Source organism: Mixophyes fleayi, chromosome 2, assembly GCF_038048845.1.
Source record: "Mixophyes fleayi isolate aMixFle1 chromosome 2, aMixFle1.hap1, whole genome shotgun sequence".
Lineage (NCBI taxonomy): Eukaryota > Metazoa > Chordata > Amphibia > Anura > Limnodynastidae > Mixophyes > Mixophyes fleayi.
This window is the reverse complement of record NC_134403.1, coordinates 175,252,502-175,279,663: the sequence shown is the minus strand read 5'-3', so window position 1 is coordinate 175,279,663 and position 27,162 is coordinate 175,252,502. Positions and strand designations below refer to the sequence as shown.

General features: G+C 37.2%; 1 protein-coding gene across 5 annotated transcripts in view; it reads right to left on the bottom strand.

Moving 5' to 3' along the window:
• AUTS2 (activator of transcription and developmental regulator AUTS2) overlaps positions 1–27,162 on the bottom strand; it is a 1,332,985-nt gene that overhangs the window by 6,000 nt on the left and 1,299,823 nt on the right. For 3 of the 5 annotated variants that reach the window (XM_075195006.1, XM_075195008.1, XM_075195010.1), the window contains 9 exons: positions 23,171–23,618; positions 21,764–22,017; positions 21,365–21,606; positions 18,387–18,431; positions 14,062–14,157; positions 11,576–11,647; positions 4,920–4,949; positions 4,090–4,161; positions 889–1,039 (listed from right to left, as the gene is read on the bottom strand). In XM_075195006.1, the coding sequence (XP_075051107.1) occupies positions 889–1,039; positions 4,090–4,161; positions 4,920–4,949; positions 11,576–11,647; positions 14,062–14,157; positions 18,387–18,431; positions 21,365–21,606; positions 21,764–22,017; positions 23,171–23,618 (1,410 nt within the window). The remainder of the gene's footprint in view (positions 1–888; positions 1,040–4,089; positions 4,162–4,919; positions 4,950–11,575; positions 11,648–14,061; positions 14,158–18,386; positions 18,432–21,364; positions 21,607–21,763; positions 22,018–23,170; positions 23,619–27,162) is intronic. The other 2 variants (XM_075195009.1, XM_075195007.1) reach the window with 1 other exon arrangement.

Genomic DNA, 27,162 nt, shown 5'->3' with positions numbered 1-27,162 from the left:
GGGGTAAACATTGAGCGTTCTAAATGACTCAAAGCACGCAATGGCCCATCCTTTTTGTGAATAATTAAATTATCCACAGAATGAAAAGGTCTAAGTCTAATCTTTCAAAAACACAGATGAATCTATTCAAAACACTACCCTTGATGACCTCAAAGATATTATCTGTTCTGGCTATTGAACAGGAACTTTTGTTCTATGGCAAATGCTAGGACACTATTAAAATATAAAAAAGCAATAACATGAAAATGATAAATGGTGCTTAGAAATATGCCAATCAGTTAAGTACTAAACCTCTGCTAACCAAACATTTGTCTGTAGAGAGGACCTGATAAGGGCAAACAATAGGTCATTGGACCAATAGTGTAAAGGTTCTGTAAGTAAGAGTTGCGCACAAGTCTATTTGGAAGTAAAATCACTCAAATGGCCTCTATATCCATCCGTGATACTATAGTGATTACAGAAAACATGTCCAAAGACAAAGGAGGAGGCTTTAACTACCATTACTTTGCTTATAAAGATTTACAGATAAATTTGGGAAATAAACAGAATCATTTCAAAATAAAAGGTATACATATCATGTCTAGCTTTATCCATGAGGATCAGATTGGAATGTTAATATTACACTACCCTATATGTTCCCATGGTAACAAGACACAAGACTTTATAAGTATGTCATCAAAACATACATTAAAAAAAAAGGAGTATGCAACTTCTAAAGATATCTAAAGCTAAATTTGGCTTCCAAAAATGTTTTCCTGCATTTTTTGTAGTTGTAGAGTTAATTGTAAGACAATGTCTTTGGTTTACTTTTGCTCACTTTACTGACATTATTTATTCTCAATGAGGTCTGAGCTCAGTAACTGTATATGCAATGAGATTTATACCCACCAGCGGCAGAAAACAGTGTTGAAGGGCGTGCCAAGTCATGATGGTGGGGATGGTGATGGATAGCTCCAAAGAGGCTCGGACCTGGTGGCCTGCTCAAAAACTCAGGCTTCAGGCCAAAATCCAGCTTGTGTGGATCTGTTTGCATCTGTTTCTGAAATGGAAAGCATGACTGGAATTGAGATTTCCCCCATGGGCAGATAAGAAAGGAGGCTTCAAAGACCATACAAAATGCCACATTCACACCTTGAAATTGCAAAACTGATCTTTGTATGTGCTATAATTGAAATTACACTTTTTTAAATCTGATGTTATCAGAAATGACAGACACAGTTTAGATTAGATAAATGGAAGAGACATGACTTGCAGTCAAAATGATAAAGTGTGTATTCTTACAAGACTGGATTCTGTACACTAAATCATGAATATAAAGGTGTCTTATAATTAACCCACAATCTTTATTTGTTTAACATTTCCTCCCAATGCCACCAAAAACCTAGCAGAAATTAGTTAGAAAAACATGTATTTTGCATCTAGGAATTTTAATCTTAAAGCTGCGTGCGTAAATTTAAGAAAATAAATATATTTTTATTTAAACTTTGTCCTGCTAACACGTTGGCACCCTCAATTAGTAAATGTGCACAGATCAATGTGTCCCTCATTTGGGGTTTCCGATATTTTGGTAATCTGCCTTCACAAAAAGAGAAAAGACCATTCAACCACTATGAGAAAACTTTTCCCAAAAGACCAAGAAGAATTTCCACAGGTACTTGCCAGCGATTTGTAAAACAATGTTTAATTTTATTGACTGAATGCAGAAGACTTAACACTCTTGCTTTAGGGAAAACATGATTGTGATCATTGGAGTCATTTAAAAACCCCTATGTGGATTAGAGGTTATTTTAATCGTTTTTCTCATTTGGTTCCTGCAGTCTCTGAGGGAAAATTTTCCTGACTTAAAATAAAACAGCAACTTGCATTCCAGAGTTGGGTAATTAAACATAACGCAAGACGAACAGGTCCAGCATAGAATACATACAAACTCTGAAAATGGGACTGTGAGACAATGTAAACTGAAAACAGAATTTAAATTGTAAATATTTCTATTTTTTATCATATATTTTGTAGATTTTACTTAGGAAACAAAAAAGGTAAACTATTGACTGTTTCTTTTACATTATTAAGGTTTTTATTTTTACTGTAATGTGATTTTGTGATTTTTTTATTTTAAAGGGTACTTCATTGCCCCATATATTATCTAGTTGTCAGGGCCACCATCAGGGGGGTACGGCCAGTACTGCTGTGAGGAGCCTGGACAGACTAGGGGGACCTCTCCGTCGGTCCGGACTCCCTGAACTGTCTGGGCCCTGCAGTCACCGACCGTGCTGCCCCTTTGCTTTCAGCTCCGTCTTCCAGACTCTGATAGGCTGGGAGCACGGCGGCATCATCACTGCGCACCGCGCTCCCAGTGTATCAGTGACCGGGAGCTGCAGCATCGCGGAGGAGAAGGTAAATTATTTAGCTATTCTTTTTTAAAGGGGGGGGAGAGAGGGAGAGCCTGGGGGACCTTAACTGTGCCAGGAAAGGGGAAGAGAGCCTGGGGGACCTTAACTGTGGAGGGAGGGGGGAGAGCCTGGGGGACCTTAACTGAGGAGGAAGGGGGGAGAGGGAGAGCCTGGGGGAACATAACTGTGGAGGGAGGGGGGAGAGCCTGGGGGACCTTAACTGAGGAGGAAGGGGGGAGAGGGAGAGCCTGGGGGAACATAACTGTGGAGGGAGGGGGGAGAGCCTGGGGGACCATAAATGTGGAGGGAGGGGAAGGAGAGCCTGGGGGACCTTAACTGAGGAGGAAGGGGGAGAGGGAGGTCCTGGGGGAACATAACTGTGGAGGGAGGGAGGGAGGGGGGAAGAGGGGGACCTTAACTGGGGAGGGAGAAGGGGACATTAACTGTGAGGGGGTTAGAGGGGGACATTAACTGTGGGGGGGGACCTTAACTGTGGGGGGAGAGGGGGACATTAACTGTGGGGGGTTAGAGGGGGACATTAACTGTGGGGGGGAGGGGGGACATTAACTGTGGGAGGGAGAGGGGGACATTAACTTTGTTTGCGGGGAGGCAAGAGGGGGACATTTACTGTGCTTGCGGGGAGGGGAAAGGGGGACATTTACTTTGGGGGGAGGGGAACATTTACTGTGATGAGGGAGTGGGGGAAATGTACTGTGATGATGGATAGGGGGCGCATGTATGGCGAAGAGGGAGGGGGGGCACATGTGTGGGGAGGGGGGGGGCCCGCCAGATTAATTAATATTGGGCCCAGGGAGGGGGGGCCCCTGCCGGATTAATTAGTACTGGGCCTCACAGTTTCTGATGGCAGCCCTGCTAGTTGTCACTCTGAGATCTCCTACAAATACCCCTGTGTCTTTCCAATGTTTTCACTTTTCTTTTCTGTATTTTTCCCATTTACTGGTCAAAGAGGTGCAAGAGTGATTGCTGTGTTCTATCGATATTGGCCATGATGTGGTGAACCAGGAACTGGAAAGATGTAAAGAATATATCTTACAGTGTTCCTTTAAAGTCCACATGCCATTCTGTCTTAAGAATAAAGAATTATTTAGTTTTTTGTGTATTATAAACAGAAATAAATTGCAATCACTCATATATTTAGAAGCCTGAAAATAGAGTGACATGGTGCCAATAATGAAATATCACTCGGAAAGTCATTGGTTTCCAGACAAACTACTGTGGATACGCCCTATGAACGCTGGAGACAAAATCTTTGATCATATATTTTACTTCCTATCTTTCATAAAAAACATAACTGGTGTCTTAAAAATAATGGAAACTCCCAGCCACATCACAACATTTATTCCAATGTGTAGGGATTCTCTGCAACTGCGGGCACAACTAGCCCTAAATTGACAACTGATGTCAGCTATCATTTGACGCTCACATCCAAACCTGAGCTATCAATTTATCCATATGCTGTTGATAAGCACATTTACTAATTAAATCCAATATTACATATTACTACATTTTAACCCTTCAAAAATAAATAATTCATCTCCTTTTGTAGCCTTTATCAACTTTTTGAGAGTATACAAGAGTATAAAGAGTAGACAAAAATATTTATTAATCTATCATTAGCTAATATGCACACTTTAATTATTCAGACTATCTTCAAATTAATGTTTATTTTGACACTTACCTTGACTTTTTGTTGATGATGGTATATCTGCCAGGCGATATGAACATGCATAGCACACCATTTTCCAGGTTTCTGGTTAAAATAACACATATTTGCACCATTAAATAGTGTAATTTACATAAACTAAAACATCCATAACAAATGGTTAGGGTGCAATTTACCACTGACGCAAACACGGGGAGAACATACATACATCGAACTCATGAACCCAGCACTGTAAAGCAGAAATGCTAACCACTAGGCCACCATGCTGCCACTAAACTCTGCACTGCAAGATGTTATCTTTCATTAAGGGACAAATGTTTGGGCTGGATGGTATTCCTTATGTATAAAAACTGACTTGCAATTGTAGCAATGATTCTGTGCTCGTTGCACTTGGCCTTATGCCTCTACATACAAATATGCATGGCAAGATGTGGTCTTTTAAAAAGAAGGTACATTTTGCTCTAAATAATGAGACAACTGAAATGGTTAATGTGTCTCGCATACATAACTATATAATCAATTACACTTGAATGTAATTGTTTCTGAAAAAGTGTCAGGAAATTGTTAGTACTGAAAATATCTATACACGCATAGATATTTTCAGATAATGTGTCTATTTATATATACTGAAAAACAAATGAGACAGGATATATATTTGTGAATTAGTTATTTTTAAAATTACAAGCAACTTGCATTTTAGCAATAGTTGCCTTTTCATTTTAAAGATTTTTAGCAAAACATCTTGTAAGTCAGTATATGAGCTGTAAGCTCAATAAATCAAATTATTTATGTCTGCTTTCTTGTGCCAATCCAAAAATTAAAAGATGTAAAAAACAGAATCTTACCCTCAACATAGGCCTGAAAGGATCTGTCAGCTGTGAAGAGAAAATGATAACTAAGTTACATGCCTGTCACTCCGACAATCAAATGAATTAACACATGAATATTGCTTCATGCTAAAAAGGAATTGAATTGTAGAATCTCTACTTTCAGATTAAACCTATTTATAAAACAAAAGTCAATTTGAACATCACAACCAATATAAAATCATTTTGCCAGAACACAAAGCTACTTGCCTTGCCAGTATACACAAAATGCCAGTATGTAGAGTATATTTTAAAAAAAACTATAATCATTTCTTCATTTTCATACAATCTACTCTGCACTTGCTTGCATTCAACAACATGCCTTCTTTTCTAAAATACAATGTGGGATGTTTTGGCATTGATAAGTATGACACGCTACATTGCCAACTTTTGACAGCTGCTGTTTTCATATAGCAAGATGCTTTTTTTATAGGCCTGAACGGCTCTATGTATTAGACAAGGCCATACATTCTTTTTCAAGACAAAGAGCCTCGTATGGAAATAAACTAATTGTAAAAAAGGGATTTTTTTTCTACAAAATGCAACACTGTATATATATCATTAATTAAAATGTTTGTCTTTACATTCAGGCACGTAATTGTTTGTAGGAATGGTCTATTGTTAAGTGTAAGATACATGTATTGTGTGCGTGTGAGCAAAGAAGGCAAAAACCACATTACAGGAAAAAGTGAAAGTTAAAAAAAAGAAAAGTAGAAGGATTATACATATATCTACCAGGTTTTACTGGGTGGCACGCTACTTGCTTCTCTGTTTGTTGACCAGCCCTCATCATGGCATATAATAATGTGCCCTTTTTTGTGCCCATTTCATTGTATTGCAGATGTTTTATTGCAGACATATCTTACACTTAAATATATAAGCTTACTCCTGCTTTCCCATAAGGATACAATTGGTGATGCGTCTGGGTGAATGGGATGGATTGCCCTGGGGTAAATGTATAGACCACAATTGTGTATATTGTGATATAAGAGATAATATGTAGGAATTTTATACACCAACAAAGTAAGTTCAGAAAAAGACAGTGAAAATATGTGAACAGTTTCACCGAGCATAGTCTGCAGTTGAGAAAGATATGAATAACAGAAATCAAAGTGGGTAAGGTTACAGACTTAGTTAAATGTTCAATGTTATATGAGAAAATGAGGGATGAGCCAACTATGAGTCTTGCTTGTGAGATTAGATATGCTGAGATATCAATATCTGTGATACAGAGCAAGGAAAGAGAAATGGGTTTGGAAGAGAATGTCTTATATTGGTGGGGGGGGGGGGGGAATTCAATTGGCTGCAGTGTCTCCGGAACGTCTGTGAGATTTGACAGAAATCTCTGCTCATTTTTTGTGCGAGGAAAAATGAGCGCAGATTTCTAACGTAATTGTTGGCGATGTGCGCGGCGCGATGGCTACGTGCCACATTACTGGCAATTGAATTCCCCCATTTAGTTTGTGATGTCTTGCAGTCCTCCGCATTGCCAGTTTATCACTATACTTTGAGTATAATATCAGGGCAGGATTAGAGGATATGTATTAAAACTACCAACATTTTCTGCTCACTTCTTAACTGAAGATTAGTGGACAAACAGCTAAAGTTCCAACTATGGCTGACTAGGACATGCTTTCTTTATCCTCATACTAAATAGACAACTTAAGGTAAAAGGCAGGTAGTCCATTTTAATATCATTTTGAAATTGCATGTAAATACCATTTGCCAGTGTCTAATCTGCATACCTAAAGCTTTTGAATACATACTCCTGTTTGTTGAACACAGACTTGTAAATCAAGAGACTCCAATCCACCAATTACATCAATATTTCATCAGCACACTCAATAATACAGCAGCTCTGGGAATACAGGAGTGTATCGTTACAACAACAACAAATACTGCATTTCATGCACAAACTCTTTCCACTCCATCACCACAGGGGAGCTTGGGAAAGAAACAGAGTAGAATGGGTAGCTGGCTTAAAGACAATGAATGTCTTGGGTAAAGGTAAGTAAAAACAGGTTATTTTTCCTTCACATATAAATATTTCCATAGTAACCCATACATTGGTCATAAATAAAAGCTGTTTATGAGGGTTGTCTACCTGCAGAATAAAAAAATACTTTAACCTGATTAATAAAATAGTTATTGTTCTCATTGGCAATGAAATATTATTGTCCCTTAATTATAATTATATATTCATATTGTCCTCATAATAAAATATAATATTGCCCCCTTAATATAATGGAAAAGATTGCCCCCATAAGTTAATTAGAAATCATTTTTTCCCCCATAAACATTAAAAAATGATTGCCACAATAACACTGGTACCTGAATGGCAAGATAGCTCAAACAGCATGTTTGAACTAACTAGCCTATCAGAAGGAGGTATAAGAAAAGCTGTCTTTTCTTTGATGGTTTTCTTGTGGAGTTGACTAAACTTCCGGCCGTTTAGGTGCTTTGAAACTGCTACACATAACCCAGATGTTTAACGTTCAAGCCTCAAACTGTCCTAAAGTAAATGCGGCAGTTTGGAGCACTCAAAAGCCATAAATGTGGACTGAAATGTGGTTTCAAACAGCCACCAAACATTTTTAGTAAAACTATCCCTATGAGTTGTGGTCTACATAAAGGTGTGTTTGATGTGCAGTGAAACATTGTTCATCTAAAAAACAACCACACCATCTGCATCAGTAATAAGGGAAGAATAAACTGATTTAGTGGTATTACTGTCATATTCTCTGCCTTGTCTGCTCTACTTTCTAGGAGACATTTAGGGGGTAATTCAAATAGCCACAGAGTGGTAGCCGTAGTACCCGGAAATGTGCGCAGCAGCCATGTTCAGAGGAACATCACAGCTATTTTAATTCCCACTTACCGTATTTCCCCATGTATAAGGCGGTCCCAGGTATAAGACGCACATTAATTTTGGCCCCGAAATGTAAAACTAAAAATATTACGGTAGTTGTCAAAAAAGGCAGGGAGAGTGTAATGGTCGGCTGCTCTGATTGTGATCAAAGCAGCTGGGCAGCACACTCTCCCTGCAATTGCCCCCCCCCCCCCCCCCTGCCTCTATCCCCCTCCGCCTGGATCCCCGCTGCCACTGTGCCTCTATCCCCCTCCTCCTGGATCCCCGCTGCCACTGTGCCTGTCCCCCTCCTCCGTGATCCCCGCTGCCACTGTGCCTGTCTCCCTCCTCCTGGATCCCCCCCGCTGCCACTGTAACGCTGCCCCCCCCCCCCCCTTGCATCCACGCTACCCCTGTATAAGACGCACCCAGGTTTTAGACCCAACATTTTTGGGAAAAAGGTGCATCTTACACATGGGGAAATACGGTAATAGATCAATCTTGCTCAAAGTTTGGCCAACAGATATATTTCCTCCTTAGCTTTTTGTCAAATTTAACATTTTAGATTATTATTTAATCTAAAAGTATGTCAAATGTACTAAATATTTGAAATATATAGATGATTGTGCAAAATATTATAAAAGTGCACATATATATATAAAAAAAAAAAAACAACAAGTCTTAAAAGACAAAACCACTATTGGGCTAATCTTTGAATTTGAAGAAAGATAGTGAAAGACAATGGATAAATAAATACAAAAACATCAAATGAATACATCAGTTAAGTTTAAAAATCTAAACTGTGGCATGATCAATTAATCTGGTTTGCCCCAATGTAAAAATAATTTTTTAATATAAAAAGTTTCTTATTGTTCAATGATTCTGGTAATCTCAACATCTCAATCATTGTAATTGCATAACTGGCTGACATAAAGCTATGCACAACCATCCAAAATATACACATAATACAGTCTAAGAATAAACACATCAGTCACTTGTACTGTCCTTAAAACTCAAACGATTAACCCATTAAATCACATACTAGTACAGATCTAACTCATTATAAATATACTAATTAATATTTGTGGATTTTTGATGATGACTTCCAGAATTACTTCAATTTTCTGTAAACTTAAACTATCACTGAATAAAAACCAAATGGGACAACATAGCCATTTTGGGAACCCAGCAATGATTTCTTCAGTGTCCCCACACATAAGTATACAAACATTGTATCTTCAGGATTATGCAATTGAAGGCCCCACCGCAAAGAACTATTTCCAGTCACAATCCACAAACTCCATTGTGCACTCTACACTTCCATCCACATAATCAGACCTGAGCACACATCACATGGAGGTTCTGAGTGTAGGCCCAATGAACTACATGCTGGGACTCCACTTAACTGTTATTTACTCAGAAAAAGTTTGGTGTTAAGGGCCTAGAAACCAGGGATACAGTGTGTCACCACTAGAACTTCCACTTGTCATGAGCAGGTTATGGGCAACGAGGGCCCTAAGTAGACAGCTTCTGTGTGTTGCCTTGCCCATAATCAAGTCAATCTATGACCTATCAATGACCTTTACATAGATCACTTTATCTGTTCTCATCATGTTAACATATTACCAAGAATGGAAACTGTATACTAGCTAATTATCATAAAGCAAATAACAGGATACAAATTTAGTGACAGTTAATAAACGAGAATAGTAAATTTGCATAGATAGGAAAAGCAGACTTACATTTAACCCTGCAAAGCAAAATGTGGGGATACAGATATTTTTCTTCATCTGTGAGAAGTTTGTATGTCTCAACTTGAAAGTTATTTACGCAGCTTCAGTAATAATAGTAAAGGTACAAGCTTTCTCTAGCTGTCTTTGTGATGCATATACCATAGAGACACTAAGGACTTCTAGTTAGTGCTCTTTTTAGGCATGCTACTGTCTTAATTGTACTTATGCTAACACTATGCTTCATTCACAAATAAAAGTAGCCAAGTTGAGGCACCAAACCCTCTTTGGAGGTGCTTAGAAATAAACAGTGTTAAAGAACATGATGGAAGCCCAAATTGGTACCAGTCAATAGGAAGAAGTGGGCAGAGTAAAGGCATTACACGCAATGTACAGAAAAGTATGGAGCACCAATGTGCCTAGTTTGTGAGTCAATGCAAAAACAAGATTTACCTTTTTGGAGAAAGATTACTGTAATGAGAGAAAGGTGTGAAGAGGGCATTGCTTGGGGTGCAAAGCCATATCCACTCCACAATAGGACATGCACCAACTCTGGTAGCAATCAGGTCTTATACTTTACTTTTAATGTCATGCATTTTTCACCTTCCGATTGCCTACTTTTGGAAAGTTGTATCTGGGAGAGGGGCATGTCTAGAGGGCGGGAGGGGGTGGGGTGCGGCCAAACGCGGCATTTTGGCCCCGCCCCTCGCTACAAATATGTCGCAATTCACCGCAAATCGCGTCATTTTAGTCCCGCAATTGCCGGGACTCCGGGAAAGTTGGCAAGTATGATATTAACTAAATCTTAAAACACAATAGTTCCACATGTAATAATTACAGTCATGTTATCTCAGCTCTAACAGGACTGTAAAATTCCTAAATGACACTACCCCCAAGCAGTATGTCAAAAGATAAACGGAAAAGATTAATGTAATAAAAGCAATGGTTCTAAAGTGGTAGAAAATTGGACTACTGATGTGACATTTACAGCTTTGCACACTGCGCCGCTTGATATTTTTATGCCTCTTAGCATACCTAGGTGCAACTCTCATTTGTGGAGCAATTAGATACTATACTAGAAAGTAAATGTGTATCTTGGTTAGGAAGGAGAACTATGTAGGCAAATGGGTGCAAAACTAAAGCATTTGGTCCTGCACATTGAGTGCGCCTTGTACATGAGGTCTACTGTATTTAATCAAAAATTCTAATTAGCTACAGCAGAGAATTTACTAGCATTCTCTAGCTGCACCCATCTCTTATACACAGTGAATGCAGCCTTTATACAGATAAAGCATGTTTTAATAAGGTAAATGGTGATAAGTCCTTTTATGCTATCATTGCAAAATAATGGAGGGGTTGAGGTTATTTCAGCATTATCCAGATTGCACCATTTGTTCCATTAAGATGTGATTCATTTGTAGAGAGCAATGTCCTGAATATTACTATATTTCAGTCTGTGTAATAGCTGTAGGCAACAGGTGCACTTTAACTTTATACAGCATACCGTATGTGCAAAGGAAGTGACAGATTGTAAGCAACTGGAAAATATACAGAGGACATGTCACATTTTTAAAGGGATAAACTGTGCACTTTTCAAACCCCCAATTATCTCTTTAGTAATCTGAATCCAGTTCCTATCATCATTACGGAGATAATAGTTTCCATTCCAAACCTGACTGATAACATCTAAATTTAGTGGGAAGCCTGTCCTTTGGACTGGGATGTAATATTAGATATGGGTATGTCAAGCAGCCGGTAGGATCCCCTAGTGAGATTTGCAAATAGCACTAGTATGACAGGTTCAGTAATGTGACTTTGTCCTGCAGCAAGCAACAGCAATAGTATATAAAATGACAATAAAAATTATCAAGAAAAACTTTGTCTTCAATCCATACTGAACACGTCCCTTAAGCAAAGAAATGTTACAGTCTAGAGAAAGCACAAGGTGTATGACTGACAAGCTTTTTGTGACAAGGACATTTATCACTCCCAGGAGGATTAGAAACATGTTGACATAATGGTGACACTGTGGACTGAGTTGTTCTCCTTCCACTTACCCTTGGGTCCTTCTGCAACAGGGTGTGAGGGACAGTTCCAGGTCTGGCAGCAACATCAATAGGATTGGAAGTCTGAGAAAGAAACAACAGTTGAAATTAATTGAACATGACAATAGTTTTCTAGTCCGTGGTACTTTATATCTCTTTAGCTTTGTGTTTGACAAGCCTTTCTGCCTGGCAGTTTCTTTTTGGTTTTCAGGCAGCTCAGGACTAATGACCTGTGACTTTCCTTGATAAGTGAAGCTAAACATCATCAGTTTTGGTAGTGGAAACGAGAGGCAATACTAACATGAATCCTTCCAGTGTTCACCCTTTTGACAACCTTTAAGTTGTAACATAAAGCCTTTGCCTTCTAAACAGCAGGATATAGAAAGGTTAGTATTACCGTTCTACAGGTTGTAGACCAGTGTCACTGTACAATTCTTTATTTCAAGTGTCAATAGGCTGAGTGTCTTAGACAATATTCCCCTGGGGACACTGATAATGAGAAAAGCTCCTATCTCTAACGTGGATGAAATTACACACGGACTCTTCAATGCTACCACAAAGTTGAACCGCTCTACTTCAGAGCTGCCGTGTACTGCCAATTATTTCTAGATCACATGCTCAGCTGTATTACAATGTTCTCCTGGTTAACAGAGTAATTCATTTTCCTTTTCCAAAATAGAGATGTAAACTCTCTACACCCCATGTTCTGTCAATAGTGTCTCCATAGCGACCGTGCAGACAGCTTAGTGTATCATTAAACATGTGTACACTAGTACCTTTTCACAGTGACACTTCATAATAAAGAAGGAAACAATACCTTCCACTGATCCTACATAATTTATGATGAACTTTGACCACCTAGCTAACAGGCTGCTATTACATTCTCAAACCATTAAGGGTGCACATTAACTTAAAATATCACATCACGTAAGCAGGTTAAGTTAGTTACAATGACCTTGGGTCAAAATAGTATTAGATTGCAAGTGCAGATTATACTATCAGAGCCACTTAACTGTCATATGTGCAAAAAGCGATAGTGCAGTAAAGAAAAGAAACCCTTTGAACTGGAATGTACTCAGCATTTAGGGAAAAAGAAATTAGTATACAGAGACAACTGCTAAAAATCAGCTATTTCAGGTATAATATGTTGTGCTACAATAATAGCAGAAATTTCTTTGAATGTAGATACATTTAGTAACAGACAGTTAATGCACAGTGCAAAGTGCTTATGTTTTGCACTCATGTTCCTAGATAATACACCTTGCACACATGGTGCATGCGTACACGCAAATCTCGGGAGACAACGCTGCAATTTTATAAAAGTTCATAGGTGTGCAGAGAGGTTTAAAAATCTGAAGAGGCCCATTGCTCAAAAGTGTAATTGTCAAAATAAAATTCCAACCTCCAAACACTTACAAATCACCCGTTTCATTATACTTTTCTGTTTATTAATTATTCAATAAATCTTAAGAGTGAGAGGGCATGAAGACTGTCCTAATTACATGTGGCACATTTGTATAATTAACATTGGCCAAAGTGCGCTTAGAAATGTGCTTCTCTGCCAAAGTGTCACTTGAAGCCACAAAATGTGTCCCATTATAACTAAGGAAACCTGATCTTTGTCAGATCAGAGATGATGCAGAAGTCAAATTGTCTCCATCCCTTTATATAATTTCACTAATCTCTTTTCACAAATGTGAATCTTATTTTTGCACTGCTCTGCAAATCTAGGCGCCCAAGTGCACCTACTCAGTACTCTGCAAGGAACAACCTCATTTCAAGAAACTCATTCCACTGGCTGGCACAAACTTCTGAACATTTATGGTATCAATTATTTCTGTAGTGTTGTGTGTACTATCTCTTGTAGAGTTTAAAGTCACCTATTGGGCTGCATTACAGTATGTCATATTCATGTATATGACATGCTATCTGTAGGTAGCATAAAGATGCTACCTACAGTCATCAGCTGTTATTACAGTTGTTCTATAGCTACTATACAACCATGTATTCAACCATGTACTGAACTCTGAACAATGTTGATGAGATGTATAAAATTCAATTTTTTCTGTTGATAAAGTTTCATTTCAAGCGGCATGTGATATAGTCACATTTAGGGGCATATTCAATTGTCGGCGGAAACACCGAAAATCTTGCGCTCTGCGCACTATTACCGTTATTACGGTAATAGTACGCATAAAAACCATTATTATGGTAGTTTTCTTGCTGGATCCATATGACAACAGTTGAACCCAGGCCATTGCTCTGGTATACATATGAATCTACATGGCAAGTCTGAAGTTTTATAATTTGACTCTAGCATATACTGTAGTATATTGTTTTCTGATTAGGCACTTTTATGTTGCAATACATATCTTATCTTATATATGCTGCATCATTGTATTATCAGATAACTGCATATGCATATGGGAACATGTAACAAAAGATGAATCAAAATAACTTGTTCAAAGAGGAAAAATGAAAAATTAATAATTTCTTACCTTAGGTTGAAACGCCCCTTGAAGTGATCCAAAAGGACCAGTGGGAGGAATCATTGGAGGAATGCCAGATACAGCTGGAGGATAAGAATGGAATAACTGCAAGAAAATAAATAGTTGATTAAAAGGAGACAAAATCCCAATATACAGCAATAAACAACACTACACAGAATCACAGCACAAGTGCAAAGCCAAAAGCAGATATTGATGAGGGTGGAAAAATCGGTTCCCCCTGTCAAGACAGTTTTGGACTAATATATGTGAAGTGGAGAACTTTAAGGGCATTCAACATTAATTAGCACAGAAACAATACCCTTGATGAATTCCTTTATTCCAAAATAAAAGGTGATTTTGTAATTATAAATTATTAAATTGGATTGAATGCTTAAGTGGTTTCAGAATTTAGAGTACATCAAAAGCAAGAGGAATGTTAAGCCAAATAAGTCCAAGGGAAATAGCAAGCTAATTAAAAATGAAGCTTTACGAGTGCCAGGATTTCATACCATTAAAACTCAATTACTTTGTTAAAAGGTTTAATAGTATTGTATAAGAAATTAAAGAATATGCACAATTATGAGTTAATTAGTCTGCTTTACTGGTAATGCTGTCACTGCTAATGCTAATCTATGGGCTATTTAATACACAGATATAGTCGTGTGGTCTTACTCTCAAGAAACAATATGTGGCAATATATACAGCTACTTAATGTAGGCTGTTTTCCCTCTCAATATAAAACAGATATTAAAAGTTTGGTTTTATGAGACAATACATATGTGTTGGTCTTGGCATATAATATAATTATTCAGTATTAAAACAATACATTTCCCTCCAATGCAGCTATCTCATATTCTAATTCCAAACTAGTTAAAAATACACACTGTACAACCAGATTGCTATACAATGCAAGATACAATATTTTAACAGGCAAATAAGCCATTCCATTTCTGAAGCACAAACTTTTGTTTATGCCATAAACATGGCAGCGTCATTTCTTGCCCACTGTAATCCTCCATGTCATGCTCTGTATGCTAACGGCCAAAGCCTTGACTTGAAAGGCCACCATACAAATGGCACACCCAGAAGTCTGTGCTCCAGAGATTGGTCATTTGCATATTGTCCCTAGAGAGTAGCTTCAAATTCTTCCTAACCTTCCTCATGATTTTAGTGAAGCAAATAAATATAGCAGAAAATGGAGAGATGAAATGAACATGATGTATCAGATACTAAATACGTGTGTCACAACATCATGAAAAAACGCAAAAAAAATATATGTTTACGTTGACATGTGAAGATATAAAATTAGAATTACATTCATATGTTTCTTAATCTATAGCACAAAACTATAAGAAATGGTCTAGGCACAGCCATAAGAAAAAAACAAAACATTCATGTACTGTCCCCAACTTTCAGATAATACAAAAACTAGGATGGCGCAAATACAAATGACATTTACTTTGGCAGTCTCAGCTTTTCATTTAAGTATTACATGCAAATCAGTAACTATTATCATGTAAAAGCTTTACATAACACCGAGTTAGACTATCTATAACCTCTGTTTTATGAAATAATATTTTTAAAATGTTCTGACCAAGTAATAAATATTCAATAGTTATACGAGACCTATCCTATGGCACAGTTAGACATCAATGAACATAAATAGCAATAGAAACTACTACCACAACAACAAACATGGGTATTATTCTAAGCACCTGATGAAACACCAGTAACACAACCTAGTATATTTTTTCCAACTATGAATGAGCCAATCCATACATTAAAATATGCTGACAAGATTGTGTAAACAGAGGTAAGTACAATATCCTTTTAATTTCACAAGAAAACCTGCTCCACTTTATAAATTGGAATATTTCAAACTGCCCTCTTCTGGAATATATCAAACTGATCAATTGTAGCATTACAAGTACAACTGGCTTATTAGCTGTCACAAGTAGGCTGGATTATTTCAAATTTAAGAGCTGAAACAAATCCCCTTAAATTATTAAAATAACTGAAAAAGGCTCTCTGTTTTGTCCCGTTGAATTACCAAGGCTTAGCGGAACAAGTTGGATGTTTATAATTTTCTATATAGCTGTATTTGACATAATCTTCCTTTATCAGACTGACAGGATCCGCACATCACTACTCTGTGCAATTGGGCACCCTGCTCCTTCTACTAGGTAACTCGCAAGCTGTAGCCTCTTGCTTACCTCCATTAGCCCCTCACCTAAGGCAGTTCCCCTGTTCTCACTAACATAATCACGAGTGGACAGGTCACTCCCTCCACCACGATCAGCATACATATTTTCTGAAATACTCTGTATGTTATCATTCTGATGATCTACTATGAACATTCCAATTACTGATTGGCTATGCTGTGGACATTCCGATGAGCTGACAAACTGCTTAAAAACTGGGTAGATAATGGACGAACAAGAGATGAAGGCACAATAAGGTACTCAGACCATAGTCAAACACACCTTGAAAATCAATTATGCAAACTTCCTAATGTCCTTATGTGTTTCCATCTTCATGTCTGAAGCCTACATGTCACCAGAAATGAGTTTTGATGATGTATAATGCTGTAAGCGGGGACCACAGTACAAGCTGATATGAAAACATATATTAAAAGCTTAAACTGGCACGCATATGGAACTATTTATGTAAGAATTACAGGGTAAATAAAGAGAACAAAAAGTCAAAACAAATGATTTGTTAATGCTTGAGGCATTAACTAATGCCATCATCAATGATGGAATATGTAAATATAATAGATGCCAATACACTGACTTTGTTCATTCTGATGTGAAAACATGTCAACACTGAAATGCCTAGGGTCCTATTTCATTTCCCAAAGCTTTATGTCATATATATGAATTGACTGAAGTAGCGTACAATGCTGGTTACTGCTGTTTGCAATCTCCAATCCCTTCCTGTCACTTAGATAGAGACCTGACCATGAGGAGCATTGGCAAAATAACAACACAATCACTGGAATAGGTTGGTTACTTGCACACTATTTATGGGATAACTAAGGTAGGAGGGAGACCGTGAAGCCCAGAAGCCGACAGCTAGCCAGTGTTGTTTATAAAGGAAAGCTGGAAGTAATTTTTTGCCAGTCATTATTACAACTACTATTTTAACTTGCAGCTATTTATTAAAGAGCCTTTATATAGAGGTGAAGTTGGTTTAAGTCTAATATTTGGCCTAGTAAATAGTTATCTGAAAAATTTAAGTCACTATTATATTCTCTGTCTCTAATGGCATAACATCATTTCTGGAGTGAAACTGCTGAATAATATGCTTTGTTTTCAAGCAGTGTGACATATTTTCAATTGTACATCGCCTTCTGTTTCCAACACAAACATGGATGACATTAATGGTTTTTAAATGATTTCTCAGGCTGCCACATTACTTTTGAGCTCAAAATATCACAGCAAGCACAGTACATTTGCTCCAAATGTCATAGTAGGTGGATATGTTACTGAGGCAGAACATTTCTAATTTAAGGCACAATATGGCAAACAAAACAACCCCTTTGCTGTAACTTGCACTTTTGTGAAGAGGGTGGGGTTGCATACAATAATCAATAGTACATATATAGAAATGGTAAATGCAACAAAGAAAACAGAATAACAGAACCATCCAAACAGAAATGGCAAAAAAACAAAATCAACACAAAAGAGAAAATAAATGGAGCCTTATATTGCTATCTATATGCTATATACCTGCTTTCACATATCAATCTGTTCTTACTGTCCAAAGATGACCTAGCTGGGGCTGTAGAAAGGGTACAACCCAATTAATGTTAATGTTTGAGTTGCTATTTTATTTATTTTTCATCTGCTGCTCACAACAAGAAATATATTGAGTTCTACAAATCTTTAACATTCTAAACATGTTATTATATTATAGACTTTCCATGTGCAGCAGCCATCATTTGATTTGGATCAGAATAAACTTGCATATTATCTTGCAAGTTTTATAACACCCTTGCAATCCCTATTTAAAATTCCTGGCTGATCACTATTCTCCCGGTGGGAACAGGCTCACGCTGTATGTCATCTTTCTCACAGTTAGACTTCTTCTACAGTTTACGAGCTCTGACAAATTTTGATTAAAAACAGGATAGTGCATCTCCAGAAGAAATGAATCACATGAATGAAGCTTGTATATTGCCAAAGCTGAAGTAAGAGAGAAAGCAATGGGAATTCCAGGCCGAATGATTAGGGGTAGCATTGAAATCTTAGCAGGTTATTGTGGGGTGATGTTTGCAGCATGCTATAGACAAGAGATAAGCCAACATTTTAATACAGCACTTTTGCACTCACACTGTGGCGGTAGAAGGGGTCAACTTTTGTAGGGTATTTGTCAAACTGCAAAGGGATCAAAGCAAATGGTTATTACCCTGTCTTAGTAAAAGTATCTATAAAGATCATTTTTATCACACTGTTTAACAACCAAGAGCACTAACTGCCCACATATAGTGCATTGTGAACAACCACCCGGTTTAACCTACACTGAATCTATTATAATTTCATCCTGATGGTTTTACGAGATAAATAAAATTCGATGCTGAATGCTGTGCACACAAAGACATTTTTATAGCTGCTGTGTATTTTATTTTTATGATAAAAGATGAGCCCCATAAATACATTTCCTTACTATAATATTATAATACTGCAGTGAGACTGCTGCAGTCACCCAAGTGGTGCCTTGTGAAGAAATATAGGAAGGTTGAGAAATAAGCATCTCTTTTATTACCTGTTTACTGGTGTTGTTCAAACACAGCCTTGTTTTTATTATATGTAGTACTGACATTTTTTTTTGTTCTGTACACAGAATTATTCAGGCACCACAGATATTATAACCTATTTTGTGATGGTGCCTTGGACACAAACAAATAGAACTCCACCCATAGCCCTGTTTCTACAGTAACCTCCACCCAAGCAGCTTAATAGCTTGTCTAATCAGCTCCCAACAACTTTCATAAATTGGTTTGTATTTGAACTCCTCCAGGCTCATAGGTGTAAATATTGTCTGTGCTAACAGAGCAAATAATGCAATATATGGAAAATATATCAGCTGAAGATTTCATTATATATTTCATGCTAGAAATATTGTTGTAATATAGAAAAACAATGGCAAAATTATTTCATGGATTAAACATAACATACCAAATACACTGGCTGAATTGAGAGCCATGGGACAATACTACATCTAAATGTTGTGTGTGCGTATTTTCTTTGGACTGTAGTATACAAATAAACTCCTGGGGGTAAATGTACTAAACTGCGGGCTTGAAAAAGTTGAGATGTTGCCTATAGCAACCAATCAGATTCTCCCTATCATTTTCTAGAATGTAGTAATAAATGATAGCGAGAATCTGATTGGTTGCTATAGGCAACAGCTCCACTTTTTCAAACCCACAGTTTAGTAAATATAGCCACTAGTCATATTAAGTTATAAAACTGATTTAGTTTATCATGGCACTTTATATATGTATGTTTATGGTTTTTTTGTGATCCTCCGGTATGAAGCTTCTCCATCGTATACATATCAGCAAAACCCATTTCCTAACATATTGCATAAGGGTATCCTACATGTCAATTCAATTCAGTGTTTTGAATAGTTTTTACTCTTAGGGATTTAATTGCATAAATTATAATCTACTACTTACAATCATTTAGGTCTATAGCTGTGATATTTCCACTAAGTTACATATAAAGGTTATCATTCATTCTACCATGCAGAGGGATTAATCCACACAAACATACTGAGTGACCGAGCTAGAAATGGATCTATAAGAGCTTGCATATCTAAAGCACAGACTGTGACTTTCCAAATCTGATTGTTGAAGGTCTGCGTCTGCATTAAATCAAAATCTTTCATTAGTGAAAACAATGAATCAAATATTAAACACTCACAATAATACTAGAGAAACTATAAATATAATATAGTTAAATCTTTTTTGAATTTATTATGAGACCTGAATGATAGTAAAATATAAGAAAAAAATAAGTATCATATTTTCTTTGAGATTTTTCTTGTTGATTTACTTGTACTATAAATCTAATGCAGATTCTGGTTCAGCATCCAGGAGAGTTTGATAAATGATGTCTATAAAAGGATGTTGTTTTTATTATCTCCTGATGTAGCTCTATTTTATATACAAATATTTTATTTATCTATAAGCTAGTTATTGGGAGCTTCTGTAATCAACAGCAATATTTCATGTCTTTGCTTACACAACAGTTCCTGCAAATCCATACAATACGAGATATTTCTGAAAATGTCTTATTAGCCCTTTCTTAGCTTATTTAAGATTTCCACAAACAGGGGCTGGCTGGGAAGGGTGACATCTGCACCCCTCCATTTCCCAGGGGCAACCCCATAGTGGGCTGCCTTGGCCCTGGTCAATGGTCTACCTGCGTTTCATTTTATTTCATTTTCTTTTAAAATGTTCCTAAAAAGGCTGCTGATCAGAGTCTCGCCCGCCCGCCCCCAGGCACTGTCCACAACTGCCCCAACAGTAGGGTAGAATCTATGTCATCCGAATGCACATAAGGTCGTTAATCTATTCTGGTGATGTCTACTCATAGGAGAATCAATATATCAGCTTACTAGACCCGATTCATTTTGGCCCTTTGAATAAAACTTCTGTAACCTATTCGCTTATGGCTTCTGTGAAAAACAACAAATACAAAAGTGCTATTCTACACTTTTTTGTTGAAATTACAAAAAAGATTGTGCACTGCCACACACAAACATTTCCGAGCCAAAAGATATTCAATATTCTTATCTAAAAATAACTTATCCAGTACAGTGTGTACAAAACATGAGATTAAAATTGTAGCTATACGAGTCAGACAAAATCATAGCTAAAAAAACTATAATAGGTTGTCACAATATTCACAAATGACATCCCATTCAGATATGTTGTTTTAATCATGAATTAGATCTTCTTCCATGTCAAAGTGTAAAATATAATACATTTTATGTATTTATTGTAGTTATTCAGGTATCACATAATTGGGCAGATTCAATTTTTTTAAAAAAATCCACCCGAGGTGCCTCCGAACGACTGTCGGACACCATGTGCGGATTTTTTTTTTATAGAATTCTCACACATTTTTGCTCGCACCATATAGAGGTGCATATAAGTCTATAGGTTGTTTAGAATGTAAAACAAACTTTACATGTGGCAAGAAATTTATACATTTATCATACTTAAACAGTAAAAGACCTTTAGTTTGGTCACCCATCAGACTACAAATTATGAATAGAGTTGTGTTCTACTTATCCTCACATTTCTGCCTGGGGTACGCACCATGGGTGGTGCTGGCGTCGGCATAATGGCGGTAGGTGGGATGGCGTGCGGGAAAGGTGTGAAGGTGTGCTGGTGTGTGTGCTGATGCGTGTGCTGGTGCTGATGCTGGTGTTGGTGGAACTCTGTCCTTAGATATGGTGGCGGGCCTAACGACGCTCCGCGATCTGCACTTTGTGAAGCCAGAAAACGTGTGTTCAGCTCTTGTCTGAGAAGGTCTTGCTCTGAAAAGAATGAATATTCTAATTATGACATTAACATAACATGTGCATAACTAATCTACAAGCAATTTATCATAACTGTAGAAATTTGAAGGTTAGCTTACTCAATAAGACCTTGTCTTCGTCACAGTTATTTTAAGCTGTTTAATTTGATATATACCTGAATAATTGCTGCTAGCTGGGTGCCCTGGAACTTGAAGTGCCCCTGAAGTCAGTGGTGGTGGAGGAGGTAAAGCAGCAGGTGGGGCAAACATATTTGGGTGGTGCTGGTGAGCAGGAGGTTGGAGGGTTGGTGTAAAGCTATGCAAGGGACTGTGGCTTGGTAAAGACAGAGGATACGGAGAAGCTGAAGGATGATGAGCCAAATGAGATGGTGGCACTTGACCTTTGGCAGGAGTGCTACTTCTGCTGCTGCTGCAGAAAGAAATGCATAGGTTTAGGAAACCTAATATGGCACACGACAACATCAATACAATGGGCCAAAGGCTTTATAGAATGTACGATTCAAAAACAAAACAGACATAAGCAAACATACTACGAATGTCTTTAACATCATAATATCCGATTTGCCCATTATGCCACTTTGAGATATAAAATAAGAAGATTGAAAGACCACCGTGTTTAAATTGCTGAAATCCATTAAACATCTGTCACTGTTGACTCCTTACAGCCTTGAAGGTCTAACTAAGCCTAGTTCAGGGCAATTGCTATAAAGAATACAAATTCAAAAGAGGTGCGTATAAAACAAACTGGGTTGCTAGGCGGGCAACACCAACAAAGTTGCAAAATGGAATATAAATTGAAAATACTAGACAGCTTATATTGTGAGTAGATGGATTGACTCAACAAGGTAGACTTTTACATTTTATTTTTATTTAACACTCACATTAGGAGAATATTTTCGTTTAAAGAGTGTACACTGCTTATTCTTGCTCATTAAAGAATAATGTCATCAATAATATATATTGATCAGGCATGGGTCTGAAAACTATTCAAATATTGTTATGCTTAAAAATATATGCAATACTGAAATAAAAGTAGACATTACATTTATCTAGAAATTTATGTGTAACAGATTGTAGGAACTCTTAACTCAGAAACTACTCAACAAGTAAAGTGTTCAAGCAAAGTCTAGATGTAATTTTGTCTAAAGGTGTCATTATTTTATGTGCCAAATGACTTGAAAATTATATCCTGTGTCTGGTACTTCAACAATGCAGGATCTACTCAATCATCTGTTGATGATGTCTGAGCTAACTTTAAATGTACCACATATCATATGCAGCGTGTTGATTGCAGCTGATTTGTTGATTCTGGCAGTTGACCAAACAGTTGAAATCAACACCCTGCATTGAGTTTCAATTACATTTAAACCTGCCCTGGCCATTACAACAGTTCAAATGAGGAATGGATGGAAGTATCTTCAGAAGCTTGGAGCGTCTAGGACATCTGACCATGAATGTCAGTCAACAAATAAAGGCTAAAGAAAAGAAGGTTGCCTTTAAAATATACAAACAGATCATGCTAGAGAATATGGAAAGTTAATTAAAGTCATCTTTAAACAAACCTTAAACTGTTCACACTCAAGCTGCTGCTGTTGTAGTTGCAAAAATTCTGGGGCAAAGATTGGGAAGGAGGCCGTGCTTGCAATATGGGAGGACTTGGATGAATAGGTGGTCGAGAGGGTGGCTGAGCCTTTGGTGGCAGCTGTACTTGTGGTTGAGGTGGTAACAGTGCTTCTTGCTCTAGTGGAGCATGAGGAAGCTGCGGAAGGTCAGACTGTGTCTGTGTTTGTGTCTCTGAATGAGAAATCACAACTGGTCCTGGAGAGGAGAGCAACGGACGTGGCTCTAATTCAGAGGTTTCCTTGCACACTGTAGTCTCAAACTGTAGCTCTGGAGTGCTGTCCTGGCTCTTCTCTTGACTTCTTTCTAGTCCTGACACTATTGGTACAACTGGACCTGAAGCATCTTTGTTGTTGTTTGTTGTCAGTAAACTGACACCCAGCTCTGTATCTGCACAAAAAATACATATATATATTTACCTTCTTAAAATACACATTTTAATATTTTACAAAAAATATAAAGGAAACCTGAAGCTTAAGCCACTCATTGATAATTAAGGTGTGGAAATCTATTATTATGCTTAAATAAAGTCATTTCACTCTAAGCCACACTGCCTTGGAAATGAACACGTATTCTTTAGCTGTAGATAACCACAGGTGACATATTACACTTCGTGCCTCATTACCTGTCTATGACCAGAAGTTAATAAGCAAAACAGAGGTTAGAACATATTGCAGCAGATAACTCTTCCCTGGCAGATTTGGCAAAAATAAAGCAAAAATCACCTTTGCATCCAATCTTATGAGATCACCTAAATGTAGTCAAATTGCTGTTAAAATATACATGTAACACAAGTTACAGTACACTGAGAACACTACAAACTGACTTCAACACTGTTGGAAAAAAATCAAAAGACAAAAAAAAAATGTTCTGTTTGTCAAAAATATCCACATAAAACATAATTCCAACAAAGAGATACAATCTTTCCAGTTCTTAACATTTTTTAAATATTTGTCTAACAGAGATGGGTGTTTATGTTATTTTACTGGTCATCAAAGTATGTTTATGATTGGATATGATTGTAGGCTCTAGCTATTACAGTAATACATAAAAAAACAAAGTACACCTCCATTTGAGAATTGTTGTTGCTAACATTATCATTGGTAAAATTTTAAAGCCGCTATATTAAAACCCATTGCAACAGAGGTGCCAAAGAAAAAAAGAGTGTAAAATGCACCTGCCACTGCTTGTGTCGTGCTCTTAGTGCCCAGTGGGCAAAGCATGTAGCTGAAAGTCTGCCATGCAAATGGCATACCCATAATTCTATGCATTATAAATTGAGATGCTTATTTACATAATACACACACACACAAACCACGCTGTATGAGCTATTCTTTGAGTGTACAGTACTATATAAAAATGTCTTTGGTGTTACAGGAAATCCTTCCATTGTGTCTTCTGGGAGATGATAATCTAAAAACAATCAGTCCCTGGTGCTGAAATTGTGTGAGATTTCACTACTAGGCTCTCAATCCTCACATGGATTCATGACTTGCCACCTAATCTTCTAGTGAATTAGATGCAAAAATAAACTCAGGAAAAGTCGCTGTTTATTTCCATTTCACCAGCCAAACTACAAATAAACATTATTTAAATGCACTTATAAATATAAATCATTATAGTATAAATATCAACAACGGAATGCAGCCTCATCACTTGAAAATAAACTCTGATCAGCCTGTTCTTTTTATGGTCATTTATTTTAAGGTCAAGAACACTGCAAAATACACAAGCACTAAATATTATTTACAGTGAAAACAAGGGCTATATAGCATTCACCCATTTCAGTACTATAGTATATATATCAGACATTTCAACAACATATCATTATATAAGACATGCATGATTGGCAGCCAACTTTCACAAATTTGTTTCCAAAACCATTCAGAATGTGGTTTATAAAGTGATGATAGATTGTGAACAGAAATGGTACATGTTTACTAACTATTATTATAACGTCATAGCTGTATATAGTGTTGAAATGTACACAAAAGGGTCTTACTTAATAAAAATAGTGCTGCGCATACAAATGTGCTTTAACTTGTAACCAATCATATGTCACAGTTCACTCTCAAAACTGTACCACAATTGTGACAGCTTCAGTCTAACGGGTTGCAGAAGCTTATATCACTCTTTGGCACTATGTGTCATGATGTAAATATTAATATTTGAGCACAACTTTCCTGTAGAATCAATTACACAATCTGTTTATGATACAGTTATCACAGAGACAAAGAAAAAAAATATTAGGTACCTTATATACTAATACATATAAGATATTATAATTTACATCTGCTTATGAGATCACCTAAATGTAGTCACATTTATAATGGTAACCTTTAGCAATACATGCTCATATATATATAAAGGGCAGGTATTACCAGGCATTGTACAATACCCAGTGGTACATACTGAAGGATCTGTGCAGGCCTGGTTCATTAATGTTCTACTAAGCAAGCTATTTCTACTATGCAGGCTATTCATCTCAGACCCTACAACTTATTTTACCCACTTGTATCCGCAACCCGCCTACTCAAGTTTTCCTGATCTGCCCCCAGTACTCAAGTCTGCAATTTGGCATAATTCCAACAATGAACATGGAATATTTGCTCAAAATCTTCAGAGCCTTCTTATTATAAAACATCTGACATGTTCACATTTCTTATTTGTCTATCCACAAACACTAAAGGATAAATTTATCAAACTGTGATTTTCCAGTGGGTTTGAAAGGTGGAGATGTTGCCTATAGCAACCAATCAGATTCTAGCTACCACATTGTAGAATGTACTAAATAAATGATAACTAGAATTTGATTGGTTGCTATAGGCAACATCCCCACCGTTTGAAGCCTGACGGAAACTCGCAGCTTGATAAATTTGCCCCTAAATGTTGAATAACTGTTTTCTGCTTCCACTCCTTCGCTCAAACTTTAAAATTAAACCAGTCTCCATCTCAACACTCTGAAATACTAAAGCACAGAATATTTATTCTTACTCAGTACGCACTAGTATCAGTGTTAACTGAATTTCATCAAATTACTTTTTTAAGAACATGAGAAACGGTCACCGATAATACATCCAGAACCCCTAGCAAGCATAAAATGTCACTGAAGTACTGTAACCACCAAGCCTATTCAGTTTTACATTGATCTACGGAGATTTACAATCCTTGACAACTGATATTAAGAATACAACTTCAAAATGATAGACCTCTGTAAAGTAATCTTTTCCTTGATGGAATGACTGAAGAAAAGTATTGTATAGCTGAGACAAAAGACCCATCCCAGGTGAGGCATTTTCAGTAATCACTTGTTTTTTTACACTTCAGCTTAGGAATTCACCATCCTGAAGAGCATTCTCCTTGTGGGTGTAATTGCAGCGTGAACATAATAAAAGGTGTCTTAAGCTTTCATAAAGGTGATTCAAATGGTATTTTTGCAGCTATATCAATCACAAGGATACTGCAATGACATTGTGTAGCAGCAGTAAAGAGCAGTTAAGATGACTTTAATGAACACAACTGTAATTGCAATTCAGTTTATTTCCCTTCTCATTATTCCAAAGGGAAAGCACTGATTGAAGTCTATTCTGAAAAGGAGGAGCCCATGTGTAAAAGAGACCAGTTGTCATTAGAATAGTACTTTAATTCATTATTGTGCAGTGGGGCCCTCCAAGAATTGCCTGTTGGGGCTCTGTGGTATAATTTTTAAAAAGAAAAACACCTTTCTATGTAAAACGCCTATCTTAAAAGGCTGAGGGTAGAAAAGTAAATTGCCAGCAGAACAGCACATTTTTTTAGGGTAGTGAAGTGGGGTCCTCCCAGGTTTAGGAGATTGTTTTGCATACACCTGTCAATGCATTTTGCAAACTGTGGGCTACCAGATGAGCAGTTGAGAAACAAATAGTGGGAATGAGTATCTACCATCGATTCACAA